Source organism: Zootoca vivipara, chromosome 3, assembly GCF_965207765.1.
Source record: "Zootoca vivipara chromosome 3, rZooViv2.hap1.1, whole genome shotgun sequence".
Classification (NCBI taxonomy): domain Eukaryota; kingdom Metazoa; phylum Chordata; class Lepidosauria; order Squamata; family Lacertidae; genus Zootoca; species Zootoca vivipara.
Window position 1 is genome coordinate 97,447,158 of NC_142586.1, and position 25,439 is coordinate 97,472,596.

Here is a 25,439-nt window from a genome sequence, read left to right on the forward strand (position 1 = left end):
GGCCTACAACTCCCATGATCCCAAGCTAACAGGACCAGTGGTCGGGGAAGGTGGGAATTGTAGTCCAAAACACCTGGAGGGCCGAAGTTTGGGGATGCCTGGTATAGAGTAACTATAATATGCACCATAAATTGAAATTTTATGGGGGAACCATGGAGGGAGAAAGGGAGGGCAAGTCATAGGTGGAGTGATTGATTGCTATTTTTTATTTATTAAAAAAATAAAAATAAAATTATTTTAGAAATAGAAAATTGTTTCATCCACATTTAATAGCAACCAGCCTGATCTGCCCTGGACTTCTTCACAGATTGGAATCCTGTCAGCATTTGGATTACCCCATTCTTTAAATTTGCATTGAATTGTGTGTGTTTAGGTTTAGATTTAATCATAATGAATGTTTTATGGTAAAAATGCATTGAAAACTATATGACAGGCACCCCCAAACTGCGGCCCTCCATACGTTTTGGTCTACAACTCCCATGATCCCTAGCTAACAGGGCCAGTGGTCAGGGATGATGGGAATTGTAGTCCAAAACATCTGGAGGGCCAAAGTTTGGAGATGCCTGCTGTATGAAATGTGTATTTTATTGGAATAAATGCTTACTTTAGGGGAAAGTGCCCAAAATGTAAATGCATTTTTTCAATGCTTAAAAAAAAAATCTTCCGAAAATAGTATGTAACCGACCTATGCAAAACTTGTCAGGGAACAGAAATGGGCTGATCTGCCCAAGCATTTTTTCAGTGCGTGTGCATTAAAATGCAGAAATATGTACTGTTGTTTTATATGTCATGAACTAATAGTGCTTTGGAAAATACATGTCTTTTTTTTAGGATACTTTCTTCTATTCACTGGTATATGATCCATCACTGAAAACACTTCTAGCAGACAAAGGAGAAATCAGAGTAGGTCCCAGATATCAAGCAGATGTTCCAGATATGCTTGCAGAAGGTAAAACACATTACAGTTTTGACTTGGTGTACCAGTTTCTTTTTAAGTCTGATGTGCTTTGATGCAGCTTTGAATGTGCAGCCTATTTTTATTATTATTTATAAAAGTAGATGTATACCGTTTTCTTGCAAACCTTCAGGGCAGTGTGCAGCAAGTTAAGAAGCGAAGAAAGCCATTAAAACAGAACCAATAATTAAAGTGGCTGGCTACTCAAGAAGAAATGCAGGGAATTGCACAGGCCTGCTAACATTAAAAAGTCTTCAAGACACCTGAATTAATGGAAGACTTCCTGGTTTATTTACTTGGTCACACAAGGGGAGGAGTGCTGAGGCTGCGTGCACAACCAAAAGACCCATTCATATGTTGGTTATTAAGCTGAGATCCAGTTGTCCAAACTTGGTTTGTGCACATGAATGTTGAGGCCAATCCAGGAGAAGTAGAATTGCCTCTATCCCTTGCTGTCACAAAAATGGTGGCACTGGCTTGGACGAAGGGTTGTGGACTTTGGGTGCCTCATTAGGAAAGATGGAGACAGCCATTCCCTATTTGTCAGAATATGATGATGATGATGACATTTCAGTATATGTGGTCATTATGAATTATGAAAAGTAGCCATAACAAACATACATCACATAAGCTGTTTCTGTTGTTGCAATTTAATCTTCAAAATACAGCCGGTAGCAGGCAGATCCTTAGTGTGAATCTTGTCTGAAAGTGGCAGTCTTGGGGAAGTGACTGTAGGAGCCCGGCTCGTTCACACCCTTGCTTTTGCACCCCTTCATCCCAAACTACAACTACCATTGGAAAAATGTGAGTGCACTTTCCATGGATTGTAGTGACGACTACAGTGTAATTCACCAACTGAGGAATTTCCTTACCTTGACTTAGTAGCTGCTGTTAGGTCTCCATTCAGAATTGCCTTCTTCACCCAGGAGAAATGAAATCCTTGTGAATTGACACAACTTCTGTGGAATGCATGGCAGTGTTTCAAGAAGTAATGTGACAGCTTTATGAACAAACAAGACTTCCATGTCTTTTTAAAAGGTTTTTGCAAACTGTGTAGCTGACCTGCTCTTTATAAATAACCTTAAACATCAAAGGGGAAAAAATGTTTTATTTATAGCACCTAGTCTATTTGATGGGATTCTTGCTATAAAACAGTTCCTGGTCAGGACACATGGTGAAAACAACTGCTTGCTTATCTCTCAGATGTGACTGACTTAAAAAAAAAATTCAATAAAACCTTTATTACATAGTAACATCCTCTGTGATTTATGGCACAAGACTCTTTCGTTTCTTCTTTTAACATATATTTGAAGAACGAATACACTGTTTTCTTATGAAAGTGGTGGCTATTGTTGGCAGTATGCTCAGAGTAGACCTGTTGAAGTCAATGGCCATGAGCAATATATTCTACCCATTTATTTTAGTGGGTCCTCTCTGAGTAAGAGTAATGTTGGGTACAGCCCATTGCTCCATACAAGCTTGTAAATCAGTGGCAAGTAGGAATACTTTTCAGTGACCAGGAAGAGAAGTTATGCCAACATTTATACTGTTGTTTGCTTTAAAGCCAGGCAGTCTGCAATCCTAAATCCGCTTACCTGGGAGCAGGGCTGGGCGATACCTGGTTTTCAACATCACAATATATAACCAGATAAATATCACGACATATATCTGCGTTGGCGGAGGGCCTTGCTGTGCCTCCCCGCAGCAGCAGAGGATCTCATCGTACCTCCCTGCAGTGGGTGGAGGGCCTTAAAATGTAAGGAAGTGGTAGATGTAATAAACTATTAAATAAAATTCCATATATTATATTTAATATATTTTCAACTAATTTATGAGTAGTATAAGTAATTTACTAGTCAAGTTGTATCTGCTTTCCCGCTCAGAGGTCTGTGGAATCTGTGCGTGTATAAGCCCCACGTGAGTTCAACTAAACTTACTTTCCTGGGAGTAAGCCACATTGAATTCAGTAGGGCTTGCTTGCGAGTAGACATGCATTTGCTTTCTTCACTGCTTACTGAAAAAACACCCTCCCCATCATTCTCATAGTACCCAGCCTCCCATTTCAGCATAAGGCAGCCAGCTAAATCTTCTCCCCTCCACCCCCACCTCCACAGAAGGGGCCCTCATTCCACCAATCTCTCCTTTTTTTATCAGAGGGAGGGAGGGAGTGCAAGCAAACAAAAAGATAGTCTCCTTTAAATTAAAAACAACAGCACCCTTTTTAATATGGAGGAAAGTTCTGTTGAAATTAATAGGACTTAATTCTGAGTAGACAGGAATAGGATTGCATTGTGAGAGTTTGTGTATGTAGGGAGGCTATTAAAAAATGTGCATGAACTGGTACATTTGCAAGATTGTGAATTAAGGAAGACTGCTGTTCCTCAGGATAAATTGAAACTTCCGTTCTAATGAAGAGGTTTTGACTAATTGGGACCAGAGACTAGGGCTGGGTGATACCTGGGTTTCAACATTTCGATACCCTGTTTCCCCTTTTTTAATACGTAGTCAGAAAGTAAGCCATGGCAGGGTTTTTAAGCATTTGAGAAATATAAGACATACCCCCAAAATAAGCCATACTTCCGCTCCGCGGAAACCAACCCCCACAGGCACCTCCACTCACAGAGTCACTCCATGCAGCTGGCACTGCAGGAGCGCGATCAGCTCTGAAGTGGCGCTCCAAGAGCTCCGCTTAACAGCTGATCGCGCTCCCGCCTTGCTGGCTGCATCCCCGCGCTCCGCCTTCTCGTCCATCGCCGCCCTGCCGCTTCTGTGCTTGTCGCCACCGCTGGGCTCACTGCTTCTTCCTTGCCTGGCTTGGCCAAGGAGCTTGGAGCGCCCTGCAGCGGCAGGCGGAGCGCCTGAGCCAGCGGCCTCTGCCTGGCCCGGCCTAGGATGCCTGCTGCCCTGCCACCCGGAACCAGTGGCTGCTGCAGCGCCGAGCACTCAAGAGAACCGAGCAGCGCCCTGAGCCAGCGCCCTGAGCTGTAAAAACTGTACCGGTAATAAAAAAAATAAGACATCCCACCGAAAGTAAGCCACCCTGTGTTTTTTTGAGGAAAAAAAGTTATAAGACGGTGTCTTAAAAAAGGGGAAAGACGGTAGATCACCAGCTAAACATCACGTTATGCCAATATATCATGACAGGGCTTTTTTCAAGGGGAACTCACAGGAACTCAGTGAACATCTTAGGATGGTGTCATTGTGCACGTATACACACCCACCCCCACACCCCCACACACCATGATTTGTGATATATTGCCAGGTCAAAAATTATGAAACTGATATCACAGCATGGACTTCAAACTAGTTTTAGATGATATATTGATATATCGGCCAGCCCTACCAGAGACTGCTGCATCTCTGTGATCCATACCTTCCTGCTCTAGTCTTCACTAAGTTCCTCCATGCTTTTTTCATCCATTGCCACACTGCACCCTCTTAAGACTTCCTAGGCATGCTTACTTAGAAGTAAGTCTAACCAAGTTCGGTGTAGCTTGCTCCCTAGCACACGTGCACAGGAACACATAGGATTCCTGACAAATAACAGATGCAACACTCACTTCTGCTCTGTATCTCCACTTGTGGCTGCGTCACTCTGCTCCCTCCCGCCTTTGCTTCTTCTCTTTTCTTGACTATATATAGAAAACACATTAGTCGATGCATCATAGTCCTGGATCATTGGGAGATGCAAGTTTATACTTTTAGACACATTTCAAATGTGCAGGGCGATGTTGCTGTCATCCCGGAAACCAAGACTTTCACATTTAAAAAGTCAATAAATCCTTGAGCATGGAAAGTTAGTGTGTCAGGGTGAAGGATTTCAGCCTAGATTTCTTCTTGCTTTATGAAGAAGGAATGTCCAAGTATATATGACAGCCCTTCCACCTGCGGTTTAAAATACACGTAGGTCCTGCTATCTGAACACAATACGTTCCCTGGAAGTAGTTCTTTAGTTCCCTCCCTCCATGGTTTCTGCTTGAAATGGTTGCTGCCAACCAGAAAAATGCAAAGAACTGTTCGGATATCTGAATCAGTCATTCGTGTAGCGTGGGTATAATTATTTATGTTTGGATAACTGAGATTTTGGATAACGAGCATTCCCCTAGTGAGACCTGCATGTGGTATATTTCAAGGAGGAATACACTTTGGGCTCTCTCTCTCTTTTGGCACACTTCAATCTACTGTTCAGATTATATATAACTGAATATAAAATGGGAGGGGAAAGCCCTGTTTGTATGTGTTATATACAAAATCCACTAAAATGTTAAAGTATATGCATTTCTTAGCACTTCCAAAATATGGGGTGGTATTCAGTGCTAGTGCTACTCAAAGTAGACCCACTGAAGTTAAGGGGAATGGCTAACTTAGGTTTACTAATTTTAATTGTTCTGCTCTGAATAGGACTTCATTGAAGGCAATCCATAATTTTCTTTCCCCAGAAGCTGTCAGTTTGGCGACTACATAATGGTCCCAAAGCCCATTCTTGATTTAGGGAATAGGGATGTCGGATACAAGATCACCATTCTTTGGTCCAACATACAAGGCCTGCTCAGAGAAGAAGGGGCTCATGTAAAAAGGGCTAGTTCAGGCTTCCTCACAGTCGACCCTCCAGATGTTTTTGGCCTACAACTCCCATGATCCCTAGCTAGCAGGACCAGTGGTCAGGGATGATGGGAATTGTAGTCTCAAAACATCTGGAGGGGTCTCACATGGAGATGTTGAACTCAGCTCCAGTGAGGCAATGGGGGAGTGTGGGTATTAAGATTGGTCCAAACCTATTGCAGCATGTGATCTAGGAGGCAGATATTATAGACTGATGTATAATTGGCCAGGATCTGGTGCCTGGAACTCCTGGAATCTCACACTGCTCAGAAATTGGGGTGGCGTGCAACAGTATATTAACACCTTCCACAAGATGGAAATCTGAACACATGCAGACATGCTTAGGAAAGATGCTGTGATTTACCTTGAAAGTTATTATGAAATACTGTTATGTCGGAAAAGGCTCATTTTAAGGCAAAGTTAGAAACTCTGTGAATTATTCATCAGTTCAGCTTGGATAAGTGAAGGTTAGAGTCTGAGACCTTGCATATCATGTCCCATTTCTAGTTGCAGAATTGGGAGACACGGACAATTAATGCTGCTTCGTGGCTTTTTCCTGCAAAAGAAATTAGTGGAAATAAAGAGGGGAGACGAGCAGTCTAGCCACAATCTAGCTACAGAGATGAAGATAGGGATTCATGAACTGCACAAATAAAGGGGCTAATTGCTTTTTGTTCGAAGGGCAGATGACAATGCATTTAGAGAAAGGTATTTAAGAGTCTGTTGAAAGCAATTTGTGTGTTGAGTCAGTGATTATGAAGCAGGCATCTGTAATCAATTAAGTTGGAGTCTATCTGTGAAGTGTGTTTTTAAGGACTGTTCTGACTGGTGCTGAGACACAAACAAATTGATTGTAGCTGCATGGTCACAGACTTGATGGTGGCATCATAGATGCATTTACGACCATTAAAAATATTTTTATATGTGCTACTTTTTTTTTGCCAGGGGAAACAGATGACCGGGAACAGGCAAAGCTTGAAGTAAAAGTATGGGATCCAGACAGCCATCTCACTGATCATCAGATTGACCAGTTTTTAGTAGTAGCACGGTAAGATTAACACCTTCATTCTCTCCCCCTCTTAATAATAAAGGGCATGATCCAAACCAGGGGTGGAGAAGCCATGGGCCCCCCCAAATGCATAATCTTTCCTCCATGGAACAAATGTTATAAAGAGTCTACAGTGGTGCCTCGCAAGACGAAATTAATTCGTTCCACGAGTTGCTTCGTCTTGCGATAATTTCGTCTTGCGAAGCGCGGCCATAGAAAACTTCATCTTGCGAGTCACCAAACACATTGCAAAACGCTTTCGTCTTGCGAGTTTTTCGTTGCGCGAGGCATTCGTCTTGCGAGGTACCACTGTATTCTGTTTTCCCTGGAGAAGAGAAGAATGAAGGTAGACTCGCTGGCACCCTTAAAATATATGAAGAACTGTCATGCAGAAGATGAAATAAAGCGATAACCGGCAGAAGGCATGGGGAGGGTGCCAGAGGCTTTGAACGCAAAGCTGCCTAGGTCCCCCCAAGGTGCTTGTTTCCCCACTTTCTGACCTTGGGAGGGGAGTTTCTGCATCTCCCAGCCTCCCTGCACCTCCCAGCGGAGCTACAGATGTAGCACCATGTATACCACTCAGTGCCTCCCCAGACCCTGTTGTTGCTGTTATAATTTATTACCTGTCCTTCGTGCTAAGGTCCCAGGGCAGGATTACAACAATTGAAGCACAACATTAATGATGTAACACAACATCGCACAAGACTAAAACAGATTAAAGAACTTAAAATTACAGAAGTTGCTTTTCCTGAAAGAGAAGCGAACTCTCTATTTTCATTTCTCTGCTTACCTCCAATCTTAGGTTTTCCACAGTCAGTAAGGGGTAGGTAGTCGTGTGTGTGTGTGTATTCTACCAAGAAGAAAAACCTTATCATTTACTGTGACTTGACTCTTATGTGAGCTTTTAAGCCCTGGTTGTCTCAGTAGCTCTTGTTGTGCTATCTGCCCTCATTGGAAAATCTCAAGTTGAATGTTTTGTCTAGTGCAAATAAAGCCCCTCTCCCTTATTCATTTCTGGTTTGTTTTTTTTTAAAAAAAATACATTTATTTGCACCATGCTACATGGAAGGGTCTTCAGCGTGGGAAGTTCTGGTTCTTACAATTTCTTTCTTTTTTCTTTTGGCTTCAGCATTGCCACAAAATATTATTTAGCAATTATTTGAAAGAGATTCTCCTCTGCCAGCAGTTTTCTCTTGCTGTTTCCTGAGATTGAATTGGAAGTAGATATACTGTTGTATTTGTAGTGTAGGAGAACTTAATTTCCAATAAATAATTGTCTTTTTTTAAAAAAAACTTTGTGGTTGCACTCCCACTGTGTTGAAAAATGTGGAAGAAACCAACATTGCTTCATCAATTTTAGTAATTTTTCCTCTGTGCAGTGAACCAGAAGAACAGTAAACAATGCACTTGGTATATTAAGTATTATTTGTGTTTGTTTTGCTTGCTTAAGGCCACCTTGCGATTTAATGACAGAGGTGAGATTCCAGTTGGACACTTTCTTATTTGTAGCTCAGTCAGCACAGTTTTGATTTCTTTTTCCAAAAAGAAAATTAGCCAGTCTTTAAAAATGCAGCTATTGATCTGCCCCAGCCACTGAATTCTTGCTCACCAAAGACTGTGTTTTTTTCTGGGCTTTGTCAAACCCCTGGGATCCTGCACAGAGAATGACTTTCTGAGGACTTGCCATTGTGAATTATTTCCATATACTGTACTATTACCATAACAGTGGTCTCACGCTTAGGAGGCCGGTCTGTGTCCTGCTTTAGACAGGTTTTTAAAAAAGTAAAGGTAAATGACCCCTGACAGTTAAGTCCAGTCACGAACGACTCTTCAGGGTATCTGAAGAAGTGTGCATGCACACGAAAGCTCATACCTATGACAAACTTAGTTGGTCTCTAAGGTGCTACTGGAAGGATTTTTTTTATTTTGTTTTGACTGCATCAGACCAACACGGCTACCTAGTTCAGTTCAAGTTTGGTTCAGAGATAAATACAGTGGTGCCTCGCTAGATGAAATTAATTCGTTCCACGGGTCTTTTCTTATAGCGAAAAATTCGTCTAGCGAATCCCATAGGAATGCATTGAATTTTTTTGAATTTTTTTTGCCCATAGGAACGCATTAATTGAATTTCAATGCATTCCTATGGGAAACCACGATTCGCTAGATGAATTTTTCGTAAAACGCATTCGTCTAGCGAGGCAACCTCCGCTCGAAAAATCCTTTCGTTAAGTGGAAATTTCGTTAAGCAGGGCATTAGTTAAGCGAGGCACCACTGTACCCATAAGAAAGAAGAACAGTGGCCCAGTCATAGAATTGTAGAGTTGGAAGGGATGCAAGGGTCAACTAGTCCAACTCCCTGCAATGCAGGAATCTCAGCTAAAGCACCCATGACAGATGACCACCCAACCTCTGCTTAAATACCTCCAAGGAAGGAGAGTCCGCAACCTCCCAAGGGAGATTGCTTTGAAGTTGCCCATGAACTGTTAGCACCTGGGCAGTAGACTGAGTTATGTGTGTCTTTTTCTGGCCCCTCCCCTTTTTCTTGTTGGTGCATAAATGACCATTCCATTCGTGCAATTACATGATGGTACATTCACTAAGTTGTCCCCCCCCCCCTCGGGAGTGATTTCAAGTGCTCCAAAGCATTGACTCTTAGGCATTGCAATCTACACACAAACGTTTTCTGTTTCTCCAGCCTTGCCCCAAAGAACTTTGTATCTGCACTTTCCACTGATGCCCCACATCTGCTCCCCATCGATCTGCACAAGAAATATATTGCAGCCAGCTCTGCTGCTTTCACCAGCACAAAATCATCTGGCGGGACTTAGTCGTGTGTTATCTTGTGCTTTTCTATAGCAGTTTCTTGTTGTATTGCAACACTAGAACTCTGAACAAAGCTTTGTGTAGACTCTCCTTACTCAGGGGTGTACAGCTTCTGGAAAGAAAAGTCAAGAACAAAAATAAAGGCAGTAATTTGGGAAGCCCAAATAATAAAAAAAGAGGCAATAAATTGTCAGTGCAAATGCAACCTGATATATTTGTTGTTCTTTGTCCCACATCTGCCACACTTGCACCTTTAAAAAGAAAGAAAGAAGCAAAGCAGAGACCAGATTTCAACTTGTGTTTCATTATCGCATTTCCCCACACTGAGGTTTTTTGGTTCTGTTTTCTTGTAAGGTAGAGAGAACACCAACATCAGTAATAATAAGCACTGCTTGCTCCAAAGGACGAGTTCCTGATCCGAAGAACATTTCTTCTCTGAAATAATGCAGCCGACTAGAGTTGATAGTATATCCAATATGTCACATTCTCACTGTCTGATGGCTGCAAGTCCCTTGGGTCAATTTCCAGCTGTAATTATCTGTGAGCTGTTGACACGTTGGGTCTGCGGCTTGGTGTTTTTAGTTTAAAAAAGCTTAATTGGCCCATAGAATTTTTTTGTCAGTGGTATTGAAGAGACAGACTGCTTCACCCCAAGCAGGATATTTAGTGGAAAGGGGCACTGCTTTAATAACAAGCCAAGCGCTGGAAAAGGTGATGGCTTCCTACTGTTAGAAAATACTGAGCAGCCAATATTGTGCTGCCATACAAAGCTACGGTTGATAAAGCAAGGGTTGGGGACCTCAAGCTTGGTCCTCCACATGTGGACCTCCAGGTCTCTTTGTCTGACCCTGAAGAGTCTCCCCTCTTGCATCTGATAATGCTTCTTGCATGACCGGAAGGATAGAGCGAGGCATGAGGGTGTGTGTAGAAACTAGGCCACTGTATAAATGTCATATTCACATTCATTGCTTCGGCCATTTTTATCTCTAGTTCCATCAGTTACTTGCATGTGGCCTGCTTGAGGTTGCCCAGGAGGAATGTGGTCTTCAGGCTTTCTCTACCCCGTGTCTAGCCTCCAACATGGAGGTCACACGTGGCACAGGCGATGGGAGTTTTGCAATGCTCTTAGACAGCAAAGAGACTGCCTATATAGTCTTGGCTTGACCATGCTGAGGTGTCCTGTTCTATCCAGCTTATCAGCCTAAAGACAAAGCCACTTCAAGGCCCTCTTCTTGTAGAATGTTTTGCAATGCTCTTAGACAGCAAAGAGACTGCCTATATAGTCTTGGCATAATAACTTGATTCAGTTATTATTACTGTTATGAAACTTCACTAACAATCTAAAAGTGAATGCCCATTTGTAAGTGGATTTTGTTCAACAAAACACTGTGGTTCAGATCTAATTTGGATGCCAAGTGATGCATTGAAAATCTATTTAAAATATAAATCCAGGGTTGTACTCTTACTACATGTCAACAGATAGAGCGTTTGATAGGATAAAAATGGAAATTTGTGTTTCTTTCTTTCTTTCTTCTTTTTTTGAAGCAATTTAATTTTTTGCCATTATAAGTGAAATGGTTTAAAATCCTGTAAAGTTGTCATGAATCATGAATAATTTGTTCAAGGTATACCGAGTCCTTAAGAGTTCAAAAGAGGGATTTGCCCAGGTCACCTGATTTGTCCTTAATTTTCCTTGAACTTCTTGGAAAATTTCAAAAAGACTATATTCAAATGATTAAAGGTGGTTGGGAAGAGGAGATCACCTATTGTGAACATTAACTAAATCTATTAAAAACACTGGAATGGTTGTTTTAAATAAACCACTTCCATCTGAAATCTGTGTTTTAGTTAATTAACATTATTGGCCTAGGTACATGTGTTCTGCGCCTAAAAGCAAGCAGCAGCTAAGACTAAAATAATCACAAGGGTCCCCTGTGGTCTTAAAAATCAATGATATTGAGCCAAGGGGGTGGGGAGTATAGCATTTGTTATGCTGTATGTGAGCTTGGCTGGTAAAAGCTTAACCATCAAGGCTGCATTCTAACCTCCCCTACCGAAATGACTTAGAAGGATACTGTACTGATCATTAAGCTAATTGCTAGATCTCCATCTGATATTCTGTCTCACACAGTTGCAATTAAAAATATCACTGCTATTACTTGGTCATCGGGATTGATTTTTGTAAATGAAAACAATTAAGTGGTCCAACTAGGATTATTGACGTTTCATAATAAATGCATTTAACATTATTTAAATTTAGCTCAATAAGCTTGTTAATTTGAAAACCTGTTTTCTTTTTAAAAACCAGTTCCATCCTCAACATTACATAAAGGCTATTTGCTCAAGGCAGTTCCTGCAGCATTTAACCTCCTTATTCTTCTTATTCGTTAACACAACCACCTGAGAGATTCAAATCTTATTTTAAACCAGGATGTTTGAGGATAAATGGAACAGAAAAGCAAACATCTAATCATGCACAAGAGTGCTGGTATTTGTCAAGGATTTTTTTTTTTGCATCAAATGCAGGGATGTAATGGTTAGGATGGGGATGGCGCTGTGGTCTAAACCACTGTGACGCTTGGACTTGCCAATTGAAAGGTCGGTGGTTTGAGGCCCCACAATGGGGTGAGCTCCCGTTGTTTGGTCCCAGGTCCTGCCAACCTAGCAGTTTGAAAGCATGTCAAAGTGCAAGTAGATAAATAGGTGTGGGAAGGTAAATAGTCTCCAAGCCCCTGCTAGTTTGGCCACTGTGTGGCCAAGGCATTCCAGATGCCTTGGCTGCACAAAAACTAAAGATGCCCCCTACAACCTCAGAAACACTGCTTAGCTAAATTGTTTTGGATACCTTGGTCACATGGCAGATATACAATCCCTAGTCTTCTCCCAACCTTGGACTTGGGGAGCGAATTGGGATCACTGTGCAACAGTCAGATTTCTAATGGTGCAGCTTCAGAGTTAAGAACTAGGCTGGGACTTGTCATGGTCGCCAGAGGAGGTTGTCACACTCGCCATAGGGGAGTGAAAATATGGAAGCCTGTACTTTGGGGATTGGATACCCTTCTGGTTCATTTCTGATCCTTGGAGGGGAAGCACTCTGCACATTTGCAAGCACATTTCTTTCTTAGGATTCCTTGAGCATATTTCCTGCTCTGCACTTTTGTATTACGTTGGAATAGTTACAGTTTGTAGCAACATTATAAGGACTGGCATCATGCAATCTTTTAACACCCCCTCATCTTTAATTTTGTTGTTTCTCAGTTTCTGATGACCCACCGCTATGGAGAAAAATAAACTGAAATGTAAATGTCAAACTAAAAAAAACCCCCCTCTTAACAGCGTGAATAACACCAGTCCTCTCTCAGTCGGGCTAAGGTGGAGGTGGTCATCCAATTTAAAGCCAAAAAAATCCTTTTAAAATAATGATGGTTGAGGAAAATAAATAGCTGATTGCCTCATTTACTTGTGTAAATTGCTAAAAAACATGGAATATTAATGGTCTTGGTGGTGGTGTTTTTTGCAGTTCACTTTAAAGTACAAACTAGCAGTTGTAAAGTCCTGTGGTAGTCCAACTGTTGACAGATCTTTATTGTGATTTTTATGAAAGGAAATGTAATTTGAAATTTCAAGTTTTCTTCAATTATGCCTTCAAGTTAAAAGGAAAAGTGACATATTGGAACAGGAGTCACAGTGGGTTGATTCATAAGTGTACTTAATATGCCCTATTTTTTGGTTGCTCTTGTGTTGGTAGCCCCTATCCATAGCTGCCAAGTTTTCCCTTTTCTCGCGAGGATGCCTATTCAGCATAAGGGAATTTCCCTTAAAAAAGGGGAGAACTTGGCAGCTATGCCCCTATCCAATTGATAGAACGTTTAAATAACCCAAGTATGGAGGTGGGTCTGGACCATTTAAATGTTCACTGGATCTCAGAGGAGCTGCTCATAGACAAATGGTTGAGAGAGCATTTTAAGGGTACTGAAAAAGCTGTGTTTCTCCGGGTGTTTGGGTGGTGTGGGAGATACTGAGCCTTGACACAGGGTGTTTTTTTTTAAAATGTGTTTCAGTAACACTAATAACTTCTGGAAATCAACTTAATCTGTCTTTGTAGGTTAGCATTACTCTGGGTGTGTTTGTGTCAAGGCAAGGTTGAGGCCAGAAGTATCTTTCCAAAAGACATGCCCCCAGCCCCTGGCATAGAATTGCAGCTTACTAACCATTTAGCAAGCTTACAATAAAGGGGGGGAAGCCTTCCGCAAAGGGGTTGACAGCTCCACCCCTCCTATACCAGCTTGCTTACTCACCTGTGTACAATTCCTGGTCACCTATGGCTACAATGTGCATAGTTTAAGACAAAGCTGCAGTCATTAGCCCTAGAGGTACTTACAGCTTTCTCTCTGTGTGTAATAGATCTCTCTGCTTGTCTCGCAGTGTCTTCCTGCATTTATTCGCTCCACTCATGCCCCCACTTGCACAGAAGTTTTATTGGCACACCAAAGATGAAAGATATCGATATAGATATAGTCTGCGGTGGACATTTGCCCCTATTAATACAGATTCACTTTCGGTATTCACGCTAAACATCTGAGTTTGCTTTGAAGTCTTTCCATTCAGAGGTGAATCCTAACATGCCTGCCAATAAACTACGGAGCGCATGTGAAAGAGTGGGCATGCATATGATGCTTTTAATGTATATCTGGTTTTCATGGGTTGTTGTTTTTTTGCAATTCTTTTGTATGTTTTTCAGTGCGGTCGGTACGTTTGCCCGAGCTCTGGACTGCAGTAGTTCTGTAAGACAGCCTAGTTTACACATGAGTGCTGCTGCTGCCTCCCGTGACATCACTCTGGTGAGATGCTTCCTTGAAATCCTGTTTTTGCGCATTAACTGGGTGGGATTTAAGAGGCCGACTCCCTCCTGGTCCTCTGTGCTGCTGATCAGGTTGTGAAGGATTTTGAATACCTGCATGTGAATGTTCTGAGTACTTCCTTCAGCTGCCTCTTGTTCAAGCCAAACTGCTGGGAACCTTCTTATACAGGCATCCCCAAACTGCGGCCCTCTAGATGTTTTGGCCTACAACTCCCATGATCCCTAGCTAGCAGGAACAGTGGTCAGGGAAGATGGGAATTGTAGTCCAAAACATCTGGAGGGCCGAAGTTTGGGGATGCCTGTTCTTATAGAATCACAGAACTGTAGTGTTGGAAGGGACTTTGAGGGTCATCTAGTCCAACCCCCTCCAATGCAGGAATCTCAACTAAAGCATCCATGACAGATGGCTACCCAACCTCTGCTTAAATATTCCCATGAACGAGGTTTTCTTTCTAGGAGGTGGGGGCTGGAGGAGGAAGAAATATATCACATGGAAGGTGTTTTAGGTAGCATTCAGGGGCAGGGTGGGGATTGCAAATTGTCTCCCTTTAGGTTAGTAGGTACTTCCACAGGACCCAAAGCTATTCTGTAAATGGAACAGCAACATTGGATTTCACCCACAGAACCTATTAATAGCGTGCTATACTGTTTCGATGTATTAAAGAGCTACGGCTACGGTCCTATTCCATAAGTGATATTCAACTAAGTTTTACTCAAGAGTCGACTCACTTAAAATAATGAACATAACTAAGTTAGGCCCATAAATTTCAATGGGTGTACTCTGAGTAGATGAATACCACCTTGCAGTAAGCCCAATTGAACACAAGAGAACTTTTAAGTGGGCATGTTTAAGACTGTGCTTCAAATTACCCAGGTGTTTCAGGGTACAGTAGGTTCATGTCATCCATCCCTTGACACCTGACAGGCCTGGGCTGGATTTTGGCATCTCTCAGTGTTTGGAAATGGTTGCTCTTTGTTCCTGAAACTAATAATAAAATGCATTTTTGAAGTGGAAGAATGATACCATTTAATCATAGTATGAGAGCATCCTTTAAATAACCATGTGCTGTCTTAAGAGAATAATCACAAAAATGTATGAAAATACGGTACTCATCTTTCAGTGTCTCTGAATATGGCAATTGATAGGTTAGTCTCAAAAAAGTGATAAAGCTTGACTGGAAATAACTTGATACTGTTACATATGGAAATCTGAAACACAATATTTACAATCTAGGTCAGTAGTTCCCAACTGGTGGTCCGTGGACCCGCTGGGGGTCTGCCTAATGCACCCGGGGGTCTGTGGCACATACCCGTCAACTGTCTGGGATATCCCGTTTTGGGTCGCCATACTCTCATGTGGGTCATGCGACTCACACGGGAGCACGTCCCGGCTTCGGAGGGTATGGTGGCGCCATTCACATAACCAAAGCTACCACAGAGATAGCAACATTTTCAAAAGTAGGGAGTCCATGGCTTGGCTTTTGAAAAATGGGGGGTCTGCAGAACTTGGCTAATTGGGAACTGCTGAGCAAGTTCACAGTAGTCATCGTCAGGAGTTACTAAAGAGACTTAAGTTATCACGGGGGAAGGAGGCGGAGTGGGTGAACACGCAAGCTGGGCCCCCATCGCCAATCTCATTGCCCTTCAACTCATGGGCAGTGTGAGGTGGGCAGCCTGTTGTACCTGGCGGAGGAGCCCCCTGTATGCCTTAAAGCCCTGGAAGATTAGTGGAAAATGAATGGGTAGCTTCTATGATGAGCATAATGAGGACAGTGGTGAGGCGTAGCTCATCCACAGTGCTCCCCTCGTATGATAACTTATCCTTCTTCAGTAACACCTAAAATGGCCAAACCTGTTCTTCTGTTCCTGTTGCAAATTCAAGAAGAAGCTAGGAGCTTCTTGGGAGCAGGGCTGGGCTAGCACTGAGGCAGCTCTTAACTGCGTTCGCACTAGTAGCTATGTGGAACTGCAGTGTAATGGCAAGAGGATCAGACCAGAGATAGAGGATATCTAGGCTCAGGTCCCTACTTCATTGTGAAGCTCACTGGGCAATCTTGATCTAGTCCAGGGGTCAGCAAACTTTTTCAACAGGGGGCCGGTCCACTGCCCCTCAGACCTTGTGGGGGGCCGGACTATATTTTGAAAAAAAAATATGAACAAATTCCTATGCCCCACAAATAACCCAGAGATGCATTTTAAATAAAAGGACACATTCTACTCATGTGAAAACATGTTGATTTCTGGACCGTCCGTGGGCCGGATTTAGAAGGCGATTGGGACGCATCCGGCCCCCGGGCCTTAGTTTGGGGATCCCTGATCTAGTCTCTCTCTCTCTCTCTCTCTCTCTCTCTCTCTCTCTCTCTCCGTACCTCAGAGGGTTATTGTAAAGATATAATGGAAGGAGGGACCATGGAGGAACAGCGGGAAGTTATATAAATATGCATGGCCTTTGGGTGATCTGGCGCTGTATTTCCCCTCCTTCACACTGTTCCCAGGCTGTTCCGTCCCCAAAAGTACACATTTGGTACACTGATACATTTAGTTTTTGGACAGTTGTGCGAAAGTTTTATCCTTGCTAATGATTAACTTCGTTAACCAGAAGAGCCAAGCCAGATTTAATTACCGTTCTGTGCTCTTGTTCATTATCTCGACCTTCTCTTGCCTGCTTTTCCGGCATTATTAAAACTTCTGTTCTCTTTTTCGTTCTCTCAAGCTAAGGAGGATGTTTCCCCCCTTCAGATAGCACTTTTGCTCTTAATTGGTGATCATATTTGGAGCTGACGTGCTCTCTCTGAGGGTTTTGATGTATTTCATTACCATCCTGAAAGTATTTGGATGTTAAAACACAGTATTCTAACCCTCTCTTTTAAAGCAGCTAGCCCTTGCTTTCTGTTCTGTTCTTTTACTGAATTGAAAGCCCTTTGTTGCTGTGTCTCTTAAAGATGTTCAGCGGTAGAGCATATGCATTTTATTCAAAAGGTCTCAGCTTTGATCCCTAGCATCTCCAGAGAGAATCTTGTCTAAGAGAGTCAATGCTAGTCAGTGTCAGCAGTACAGACCTATATGGACCAATATTCTGACTTGGTATGAGGCAGCTTCATACGATTCTGTGTTCCTCCCTCATTTCCTAATGCCCTTTTCAAATTATTTCTAAAATGCATTGCATGCTTTGGGCATCCTCCCCTAAGATGGGATGAAGGTGTAAGTTTAAGGGACTCTCTTGGAGGTTTCTACAGCATTGTACAGACAATAAAAATTCAGGATTAATCAACACATGAAGGGGTAAATAAGATCACGCTGACTTGTCCTAAACCCACACAGATTAGGTGCTCTGTGCAGACTCTGCGGGCATATGTGCCCACAAAAGGCTGTAAACAGAAGACCCAGTTGATGCATGGGTGTTTGGGATGTGCAAACGTGATCCCGTTTTCCCTCCACTGTGTCTCATTGCATTGCTCTAGCTTGGATGTTGGTCTTCTGCACAGGTCTTACGAGGCTCAGGTTTGCTCACTTAACCTGTGCTGTTTCTTGCCCAATTGTCATAGTCAAGAAAGGAAAGCACGAGGGTAACAGAAAGCAGGAACTGCAGTTGAATTAAAATCTGTGTCATGGGAAGGGTGCAACAGAAGGGAAAGGGTTCTCAGCTCTTGTTTACTGCAGTTAGGATATAGAGAATTGTGGAGCCCATTTAATTTAGTGGGTTGCTTTTGTGTTTTTTTGTCCAGTTTCATGCCATGGATACATTGCATAAGCACAACTATGACCTGAGCAGTGCTATTAGTGTCCTGGTTCCACTTGGAGGGCCTGTCCTTTGCAGAGATGAAATGGAAGAATGGTCTGCTTCAGAGGCTAGTTTGTTTGAAGAAGCCCTAGAGAAATATGGCAAAGACTTCAACGACATACGGCAAGACTTTGTAAGTATAAGTATACCCCCTTTCTATCCATTATTGGGTTGTTTTCCACAGACAGCTGGATTTTGGTGTTAGAAACTCAGGCGTATAAGCTAGGCATCAAATGGCTCTTTAAACCAAGGTGACAGTTGCCAAAACAGAATGTCTAGTTGCCATTCTTGGGCAAGATGGCTCTAGAGCCTTATTTTTCAAATGATGGAGTGACAGTGATTGATTGATCAAGGGAAGTAATAGTACCGCTGTATTCTGCTCTGGTCTGACCTCACCTGGAGTACTGTGTCCAGTTCTGGGCACCACATTTCAAGAAGGATACTGACAAGCTGGAACGTGTCCAGAGGAGGGCAACCAAAATGCTCAAAGGCCTGGGAACAATGCCTTATGAGGAACGGCTTAGGGGAGCTGGGTATGTTTAGCCTGGAGAAGAGAAGGTTAAGGGGTGATATGATAGCCATGTTCAAATATATAAAAGGATGTCATATAGAGGAGGGAGAAAGGTTGTTTTCTGCTGCTCCAGAGAAGCGGACACGGAGCAATGGATTCAAACTACAAGAAAGAAGATTCCACCTAAACATTAGGAAGAACTTCCTGACAGTAAGAGCTGTTTGGCAGTGGAATTTTACTACCAAGGAGTGTGGTGGAGTCTCCTTCTTTGTAGGTCTTTAAGCAGAGGCTTGACAGCCAGATGTCAAGAATGCTTTGATGGTGTTTCCTGCTTGGCAGGGGGTTGGACTGGATGGCCCTTGTGGTCTCTTCCAACTCTATGATTCTATGATTATCCAGTTAAACATCCAGCTAGTTCAGATGACAACATTGAGCGAAGTTAAGAAGCTTGAGAACTTACAGAAGAAAAGTCACTTGATCCAGGGACAGTCCACACATATATATTGGGCTATTCCTACCTCTTTTTCTTAATGGTGACACGGACCATTCATAACGTAAGACTATTCTTCACAACTGTGAGCAGGGCAGTGGGGTGGATTAAGTGAAGACAAGCGACAACTATGACGTTGTTCACTGCTCCTGCTCAGGCTGCACAGAAAAAGCATTTTGGTTCCTGCAATTCTTTCTGATTGTGCAGATAAAATATAGCCGATAGAATTCTACAGGACATTGTATTGGTGTGTGAACACAGTCCAGATCCAATGACCCCCAGGCATGCACCTCCAGATGGTGGAGATGTCAGTGCCACCCAGGCATCTTCAATTGGTTGCAAGTAGTACACAGGTGGCGCTGTGGGTTAAACCACTGAGCCTAGGGCTTGCTGATCAGAAGGTCGGCGGTTCAAATCCCTGTGACGGGGTGAGCTCCCGTTGCTTGGTCCCAGCTCCTGCCAACCTAGCAGTTCGAAAGCACCTCAAAGTGCAAGTAGATAAATAGGTACAGCGGGTAGGTAAACAACGTTTCCATGTGCTGCTCTGGTTCGCCAGAAGCGGCTTTGTCATGCTAGCCACATGACCTGGAAGCTGTACGCTGGCTCCCTCGGCCAATAATGCGAGATGAGCGCGCAACCCCAGAGTCGGTCACGACTGGACCTAATGGTACATACGTGTGCACGCAAATATCAGAGGAAGGCCCATACTTCAGTAGTAGAGCATGCAAATGGTCCCAGCTCAAAGCCTGTTAAGCCTGCATTAAAAAGGTGGCAGTGCTGGTGAAGTCCTCTGCCTGGAGACCTTGGAGAGCTGCTATCAAGACAGAATAAACAATACTGGGCAAGTGGACTGGCTCTTTATAAGGCATCTTTATATGTGGAGTGGAAATAATGTGCCCGATGTAGGCAGTTCATTGAGGGAAAAGCACCTGAGTGCTCTTTCCCCCCCTTCGTGGCATCATTTAACAATAATGGCTGTTCTTAAAAAATTAATTGGCACCTGTTTGCCCTAACCGTAGCTTCTAGGATTGCCATTAAATCAGAGGTTTTGCATCATAGCTTGTAAGCTGCATTTAAACTGCAGCTTCCCAATTTAAGATGCTGTAGTTTACCCAATCAGGCCAACACTAGGAGCACAAGGAGGGGGAGAAGGAGAAGCCCCTGAGTGTGTGCAAGGCTTGTTTTCAACCTGATAGAAGGGGTCAGTGTCCCAGTACCAGATTATTTTCTAATACTATCACAAATTGGAGGTAAACAAAATTTTAGCAGTTTGCAAAAGAAAAGAAGTTTAGATTTGAAAATGTTTGCAGTTTTTTCCATTTGAAAAGATACATAAACGGCACAAGAGCTTGAAGTCCAATGAACCGTGTTTACATATTAAAAGAGTTTGGATTTGATACCCCGCTTTATCACTACCCCAAGGAGTCTCAAAGCGGCTAACATTCTCCTTTCCCTTCCTCCCCCACAACAAACACTCTTAAAGGGTAAATTATGCTGGTGTAACTTACGCTATTCCAAACTCTGTTCCAGAGCAGAGCTGCTTCCTGCTGAGCCAGCCCAAACCTTCAAAACGAGAGTTTTTCTTACATTGCCCTTTTTGACAGTGTAATTTCCACTGGATTGTTAGATCTGAACAGAGTTTGGAATAGGGGTATGTCTCCTTCACTATCCCACCCCTGCTTTAGGCCTTGCCTCAGCTTAGCCATCACCAGCTGAGCCAGGTGGGTGTATTTATTTCCTACTATTTCCTACTGAACTGGGCTGAAGGTCCTCAGTTGGCTTAGCCCCTATTCCAGACTTTGCTCATCCCTGCAGATCTTGAGTTTGGGTTGTTCCCAAAGCCAGCTTCAAGAACATAGTTTGCAACCTTGGAAAGGTCAGAGATCTCCACAAAGTTCTCTAAACTTGGAATAAAGAAGCCTGCCGCTTAAAAAAAACTTGTACTCTTGTTTCATCTTATGTATCATTTTTATAGTTTAAGTGATTTAATCCCTGCCTGATTAAAATAAAGGTTTGGAATATACACATCTTATCTTCAAGGCACCAAGATTTTTTTTAAAAAGCATGCTGTTTTATCCAAGGGTTACCCCACTGAGCAGTTGAAAGAACTCTGGAAGTACAAAGAGCTGCTGCTAATGTGGCACAAGTAAATACTAGCTATCTGCTAAGATGCAGTGTTACTGGTAGGGACCAGAAACCAGAATAATTAGTGTAATGATATATCAGTTCATGAAAACTATATGCTGTTTTTGAGGATATGCTGGCTTGCTCGGTATTGCCATTGCTGCCCCTCTGGCTTCTCTGATCTTGCAAATTAATTCTATTGTGACATTAAGTAATCATATAATAACAGAATGCCTACTTCTTAGGGAAGAGGGTTGATCCACAGTGGGATACAGCTGACTCATTTTGGCACACTCTTCCTACTAACTGTTTGTCATTGTGTGAAAAGCTCAGTGCAGAAGGGTTTCATCACTTTTGTAACACTTAGGGCATGGAATGGAACAAATGGGATGGAGGTAAGGCTTGTAATACGTCTCTCCTGGAGGCGTGCTAACTTGACAACAACTAGTGCCAAGATTTTTTCATAATACACGAAGCTGACATGTAGAAAACTAACAGTATTTTTACCAGCTAGCCCTCACTTTAAAAAACACACACACACTTAATGAAAGCACTGTGTCGCTTTGTCTCAAAGGTCCACAGTGCAGTGGTAGAGTTCATAGTATGCATGCAAAAGGTCTGAGGTTCAATCCGTAGCATCACCAGATAAGACAGCCAAAAACCCGGAGAGTCAGCATTGAAAATACTGAGTTTGAAGGAACAATGGTTTGACTTGGTATAAGCCAGCTTCATAGAAACATAGAGTTGTAGAGCTGGAATGGACTCTGAGGGTCTTTGAGTCCCTTGTTCCTAGTCCTCTTCCTCTACCCATGGAGATTTTTTTGGGGGCGGGGGAACAAACCCAGACAGTACAATTTATAAACAATGGCAAGACAAACTAATTTAAAAGTATCAAACTGATACCAGCATTTGAAAAGGTCCTTAATAGAAAAGTTAATGTCTTCTTAAGATTTTAATGGTTTCTTAAATAGATTTTAATGGAATTTTTAAGGCTCTAATGCAGGCTTCCTCAACCTTCGGCCATCCAAATGTTTTGATACTACAATTCCCATCATCCCTGACCACTGGTCCTGTTAGCTAGGAATCATGGGAGTTGTAGGCCAAAACATCTGGAGGGCCGCAGTTTGGGGATGCCTGCTCTAATGCATGGTTGGGCAAACTAAGGCCCAGGGTCCGGATCCAGCCCAATCACCTTCTAAATCTGGCCCATGCACGGTCAGCATGTTTTTACATGAGTAGAATGTGTCCTTTTATTTAAAATGCATCTCTGGGTTATTTGTGCGGCCTGCCTGATGTTTTGACATGAGTAGAATGTGTGCTTTTATGTAAAATGCATCTCTGCGTTATTTGTGGGGCATAGGAATCCGTTTTTTTCCCCTCTTCAAAATATAGTCCGGCCCCGCCACAAGTTCTGAGGGACAGTGGACCGGCCCCCTACTGAAAAAGTTTGCTGACCCCTGTTCTAAGGACTGGCACAAAAGCCCAGTGATTTTCCCAGATCCTAAGACACCTGAATTTGTCTAACCAAACTCTGAGTGTGTTTCCTTACCCATTTTCCAGAGAGAAGCAGATAATTTTATTACAGGTGGCAAACCTGTGGGCCTCCAAATGTTAGAATCATAGAATCATAGAGTTGGAAGAGACGACAAGGGCCACCCAGTCCAAACCCCTGCCAAGCAGGAAACACCATCAAAGCATTCCTGACAGATGGCTGTCAAGACTTCAGCTCCTATCAGCCCCAATCAGCAAGACCAGTGGTCAGGAATTACGGAAGTTGTAGTCCAAAAGAACCATATGGCGAGCCCACCCCTCTTATTATCTTTGCTAATGTAAATTATGCTTCCTTGACCTCTAAACTGCAGTGAGATTTTTTTTAAAGTCTTTGTCCTTTGTGCTGAGTTTGCTGCAACGTTGCAGTTAAAATGTGGAGTTTATCAGACATTGTAATTAAGTATTTTTGTGTTTTTGTTTTTCAGCTTCCTTGGAAGTCTCTGACTAGCATCATTGAATATTATTATATGTGGAAAACTACAGACAGATACATCCAGCAGGTAATTTTTCTACCCTTTGCCATGCGTTGGCCAAGTAAATGAACATGAAGCTTGCCGTCCTGTAGCACCTGGGTTGCTTTTGGACCCCCCCTCTTTGAGATGTGACCTCACAAGGCCCATTCTCACTGCAGCTCTTGCCTTAATCTGGTCGGCAAGGGGTGTGTGTGACAGGAGTGGCTCCCATTCACCTTTAGGATCTCTGATGTAATATTCCTTCAATTGTTTCCAATGGAAGCAATGCAAGAAACAGGTTGGGTCGGGGGATAATGACCCAGATACACCCCTCACCCCACCCCCCCGCCTGCCCCACTGTGGTCCCAAAAGGGCTTTGGATTTTGCAGCATGGTTACATTGGGTTCTCTCTGCCCCAACCCAGTAGGATTGCCCAGTAAACGGATATTGTATAGATTCCAGAAAATGGGATCTAGAAAGTTAAATCTCGGCGGTAATCTAATTTAGGGAGGCTTTAAACATGTCAAAATGCCGACATGGAAGACACATCTGAGTGAGGACTGGCATGTAGCCATAGATCAGATTATCAGCACACACACACACACACAGAGAGAGAGAGAGAGAGAGAGAGAGAGAGAGAGCGCGCTAATTCCTGGAATTTCTCTGTGTAGGAAGTGAACAGCATTTGAAGTGACCTTTTGTTTCTTTGAAGGATATAATTAAACATTATGAAGGAATCCAGGAATTACATATATTTAGATACTTTGGCTTGGATCCAGAGCAGCCATTTCCTGAACAGGGGAGCTATTTGTGCTCAAAATTGAACAGAAGCAGATACTCACAGAAAGGGAAGGGGAGAGGCAGTTGATACGTCTGATTTTTTAAATAGCTAATTAATACAGTATGATTCCAAAATGGCTGTTGTAAATAAAGACTCAGCAGCGTCATTACCCCTCCAGTAACAACTCTTTTTTCTAACTCAGTACTTGGTCTTAACTTTATTCCTTATTTTCCTCAATTGGTTCCCATTATTTGGGAATACGTCCATCGCTCGCTGTTTCAACTCGGGGTTGTGTGTGTGTGTGTGTGTGTGTGTGTTCCAGTAGAGCCCAGGACAGAGTTGTTGTAGCAAATCCTGGTGTTAGTTTATCCAAGTAGTAAGTAATTTAGGAGAAGATTGGTCCATATTGTTGTCATATACATAGTCATTGGCATTGCGGAAAAGCATGCAACCACTAGAAACGGGCGCTTGTGCACAGCTTAGCTTTGCAGCATATGTGTGCATGTGATCACACCTTCCAGCAAGCTGCCCATTTGATTTAGCTATTACAAAGTGTCGCGAATTATTCTCCTATATTTTAGGATACTGTATATATTTTTTAACAAATCAGTCTTTGAGGGTGACATTGTAACACTTAAAAACAAGTATTTAAAAATCAACCAGAATGGCAACAACTGCCGAGTTGAAGGTCACCCTGAAGTTGAATAACCTTCAGCGGAATCCTGTGCTTAAATAAATGTGAGATCAACGTTGAGTCTTTACTTATCCCTGTGTTGAGTGGGCAGGTTTAACTTGATGCCACGTGAATATCCCTGGCAAGGGCATTCCATAAGGCAGCCTTTGCCAACACGGTACCTTCCAGATGTCTTTGACCACAATACCCATCAGCCCCAGTGATGGGTTTTGTAGTACAAAACTCCTGGAGGGCACCAGGTTAGTGAAGGCAGCCACAAGTGGTAAAGCCCTTACTTGCCACCACCCATCCAACCACCAGAAGTAGGGGAACCTGGATCTGGGGCCTCTGGGCTGGATCGTAAAGACTGAGAAGGTCCATCTGGTTGCCTGGCAGGAACGGAAATGTTGTAGTTCTGTGAGATACTAAATTTGTTCCATCTTTTCTATTAGAAACGCCTAAAAGCTGCTGAAGCAGAAAGCAAATTGAAACAAGTTTACATACCAACCTAGTAAGTATCGCAAGTATTAATGCTTCCTTTGAAAAAGTAATAATAATGCAAAATGTGTAGGGAACAAATCCTTGTTTTTATTGGACAAGCGAAGAAGCAGCATCCATAAAATCTAGATTGCTTTGAAGATTTTGTACAGGTCCAGTTATGCCCATGGAGGCATCTTAAAAAACAGTTTTCAAATTATTTCCTTACGTAGCAGTGCTAATGCAAAATCACAGACCTCTTCAGCTGCAATCCTATCCACACTTACCTGGGATTAAGCCTGACTGAACA

General features: G+C 42.7%; 1 protein-coding gene across 1 annotated transcript in view; it reads left to right on the plus strand.

Annotated features, from left to right (window-relative positions):
- MTA3 (metastasis associated 1 family member 3) overlaps positions 1-25,439 on the plus strand; it is an 80,273-nt gene that overhangs the window by 50,246 nt on the left and 4,588 nt on the right. The window contains exons 6-11 of the mRNA XM_035111219.3: positions 832-949; positions 6,503-6,605; positions 14,170-14,269; positions 18,015-18,203; positions 23,172-23,246; positions 25,105-25,163. Of these exons, the coding sequence (XP_034967110.3) occupies positions 832-949; positions 6,503-6,605; positions 14,170-14,269; positions 18,015-18,203; positions 23,172-23,246; positions 25,105-25,163 (644 nt within the window). The remainder of the gene's footprint in view (positions 1-831; positions 950-6,502; positions 6,606-14,169; positions 14,270-18,014; positions 18,204-23,171; positions 23,247-25,104; positions 25,164-25,439) is intronic.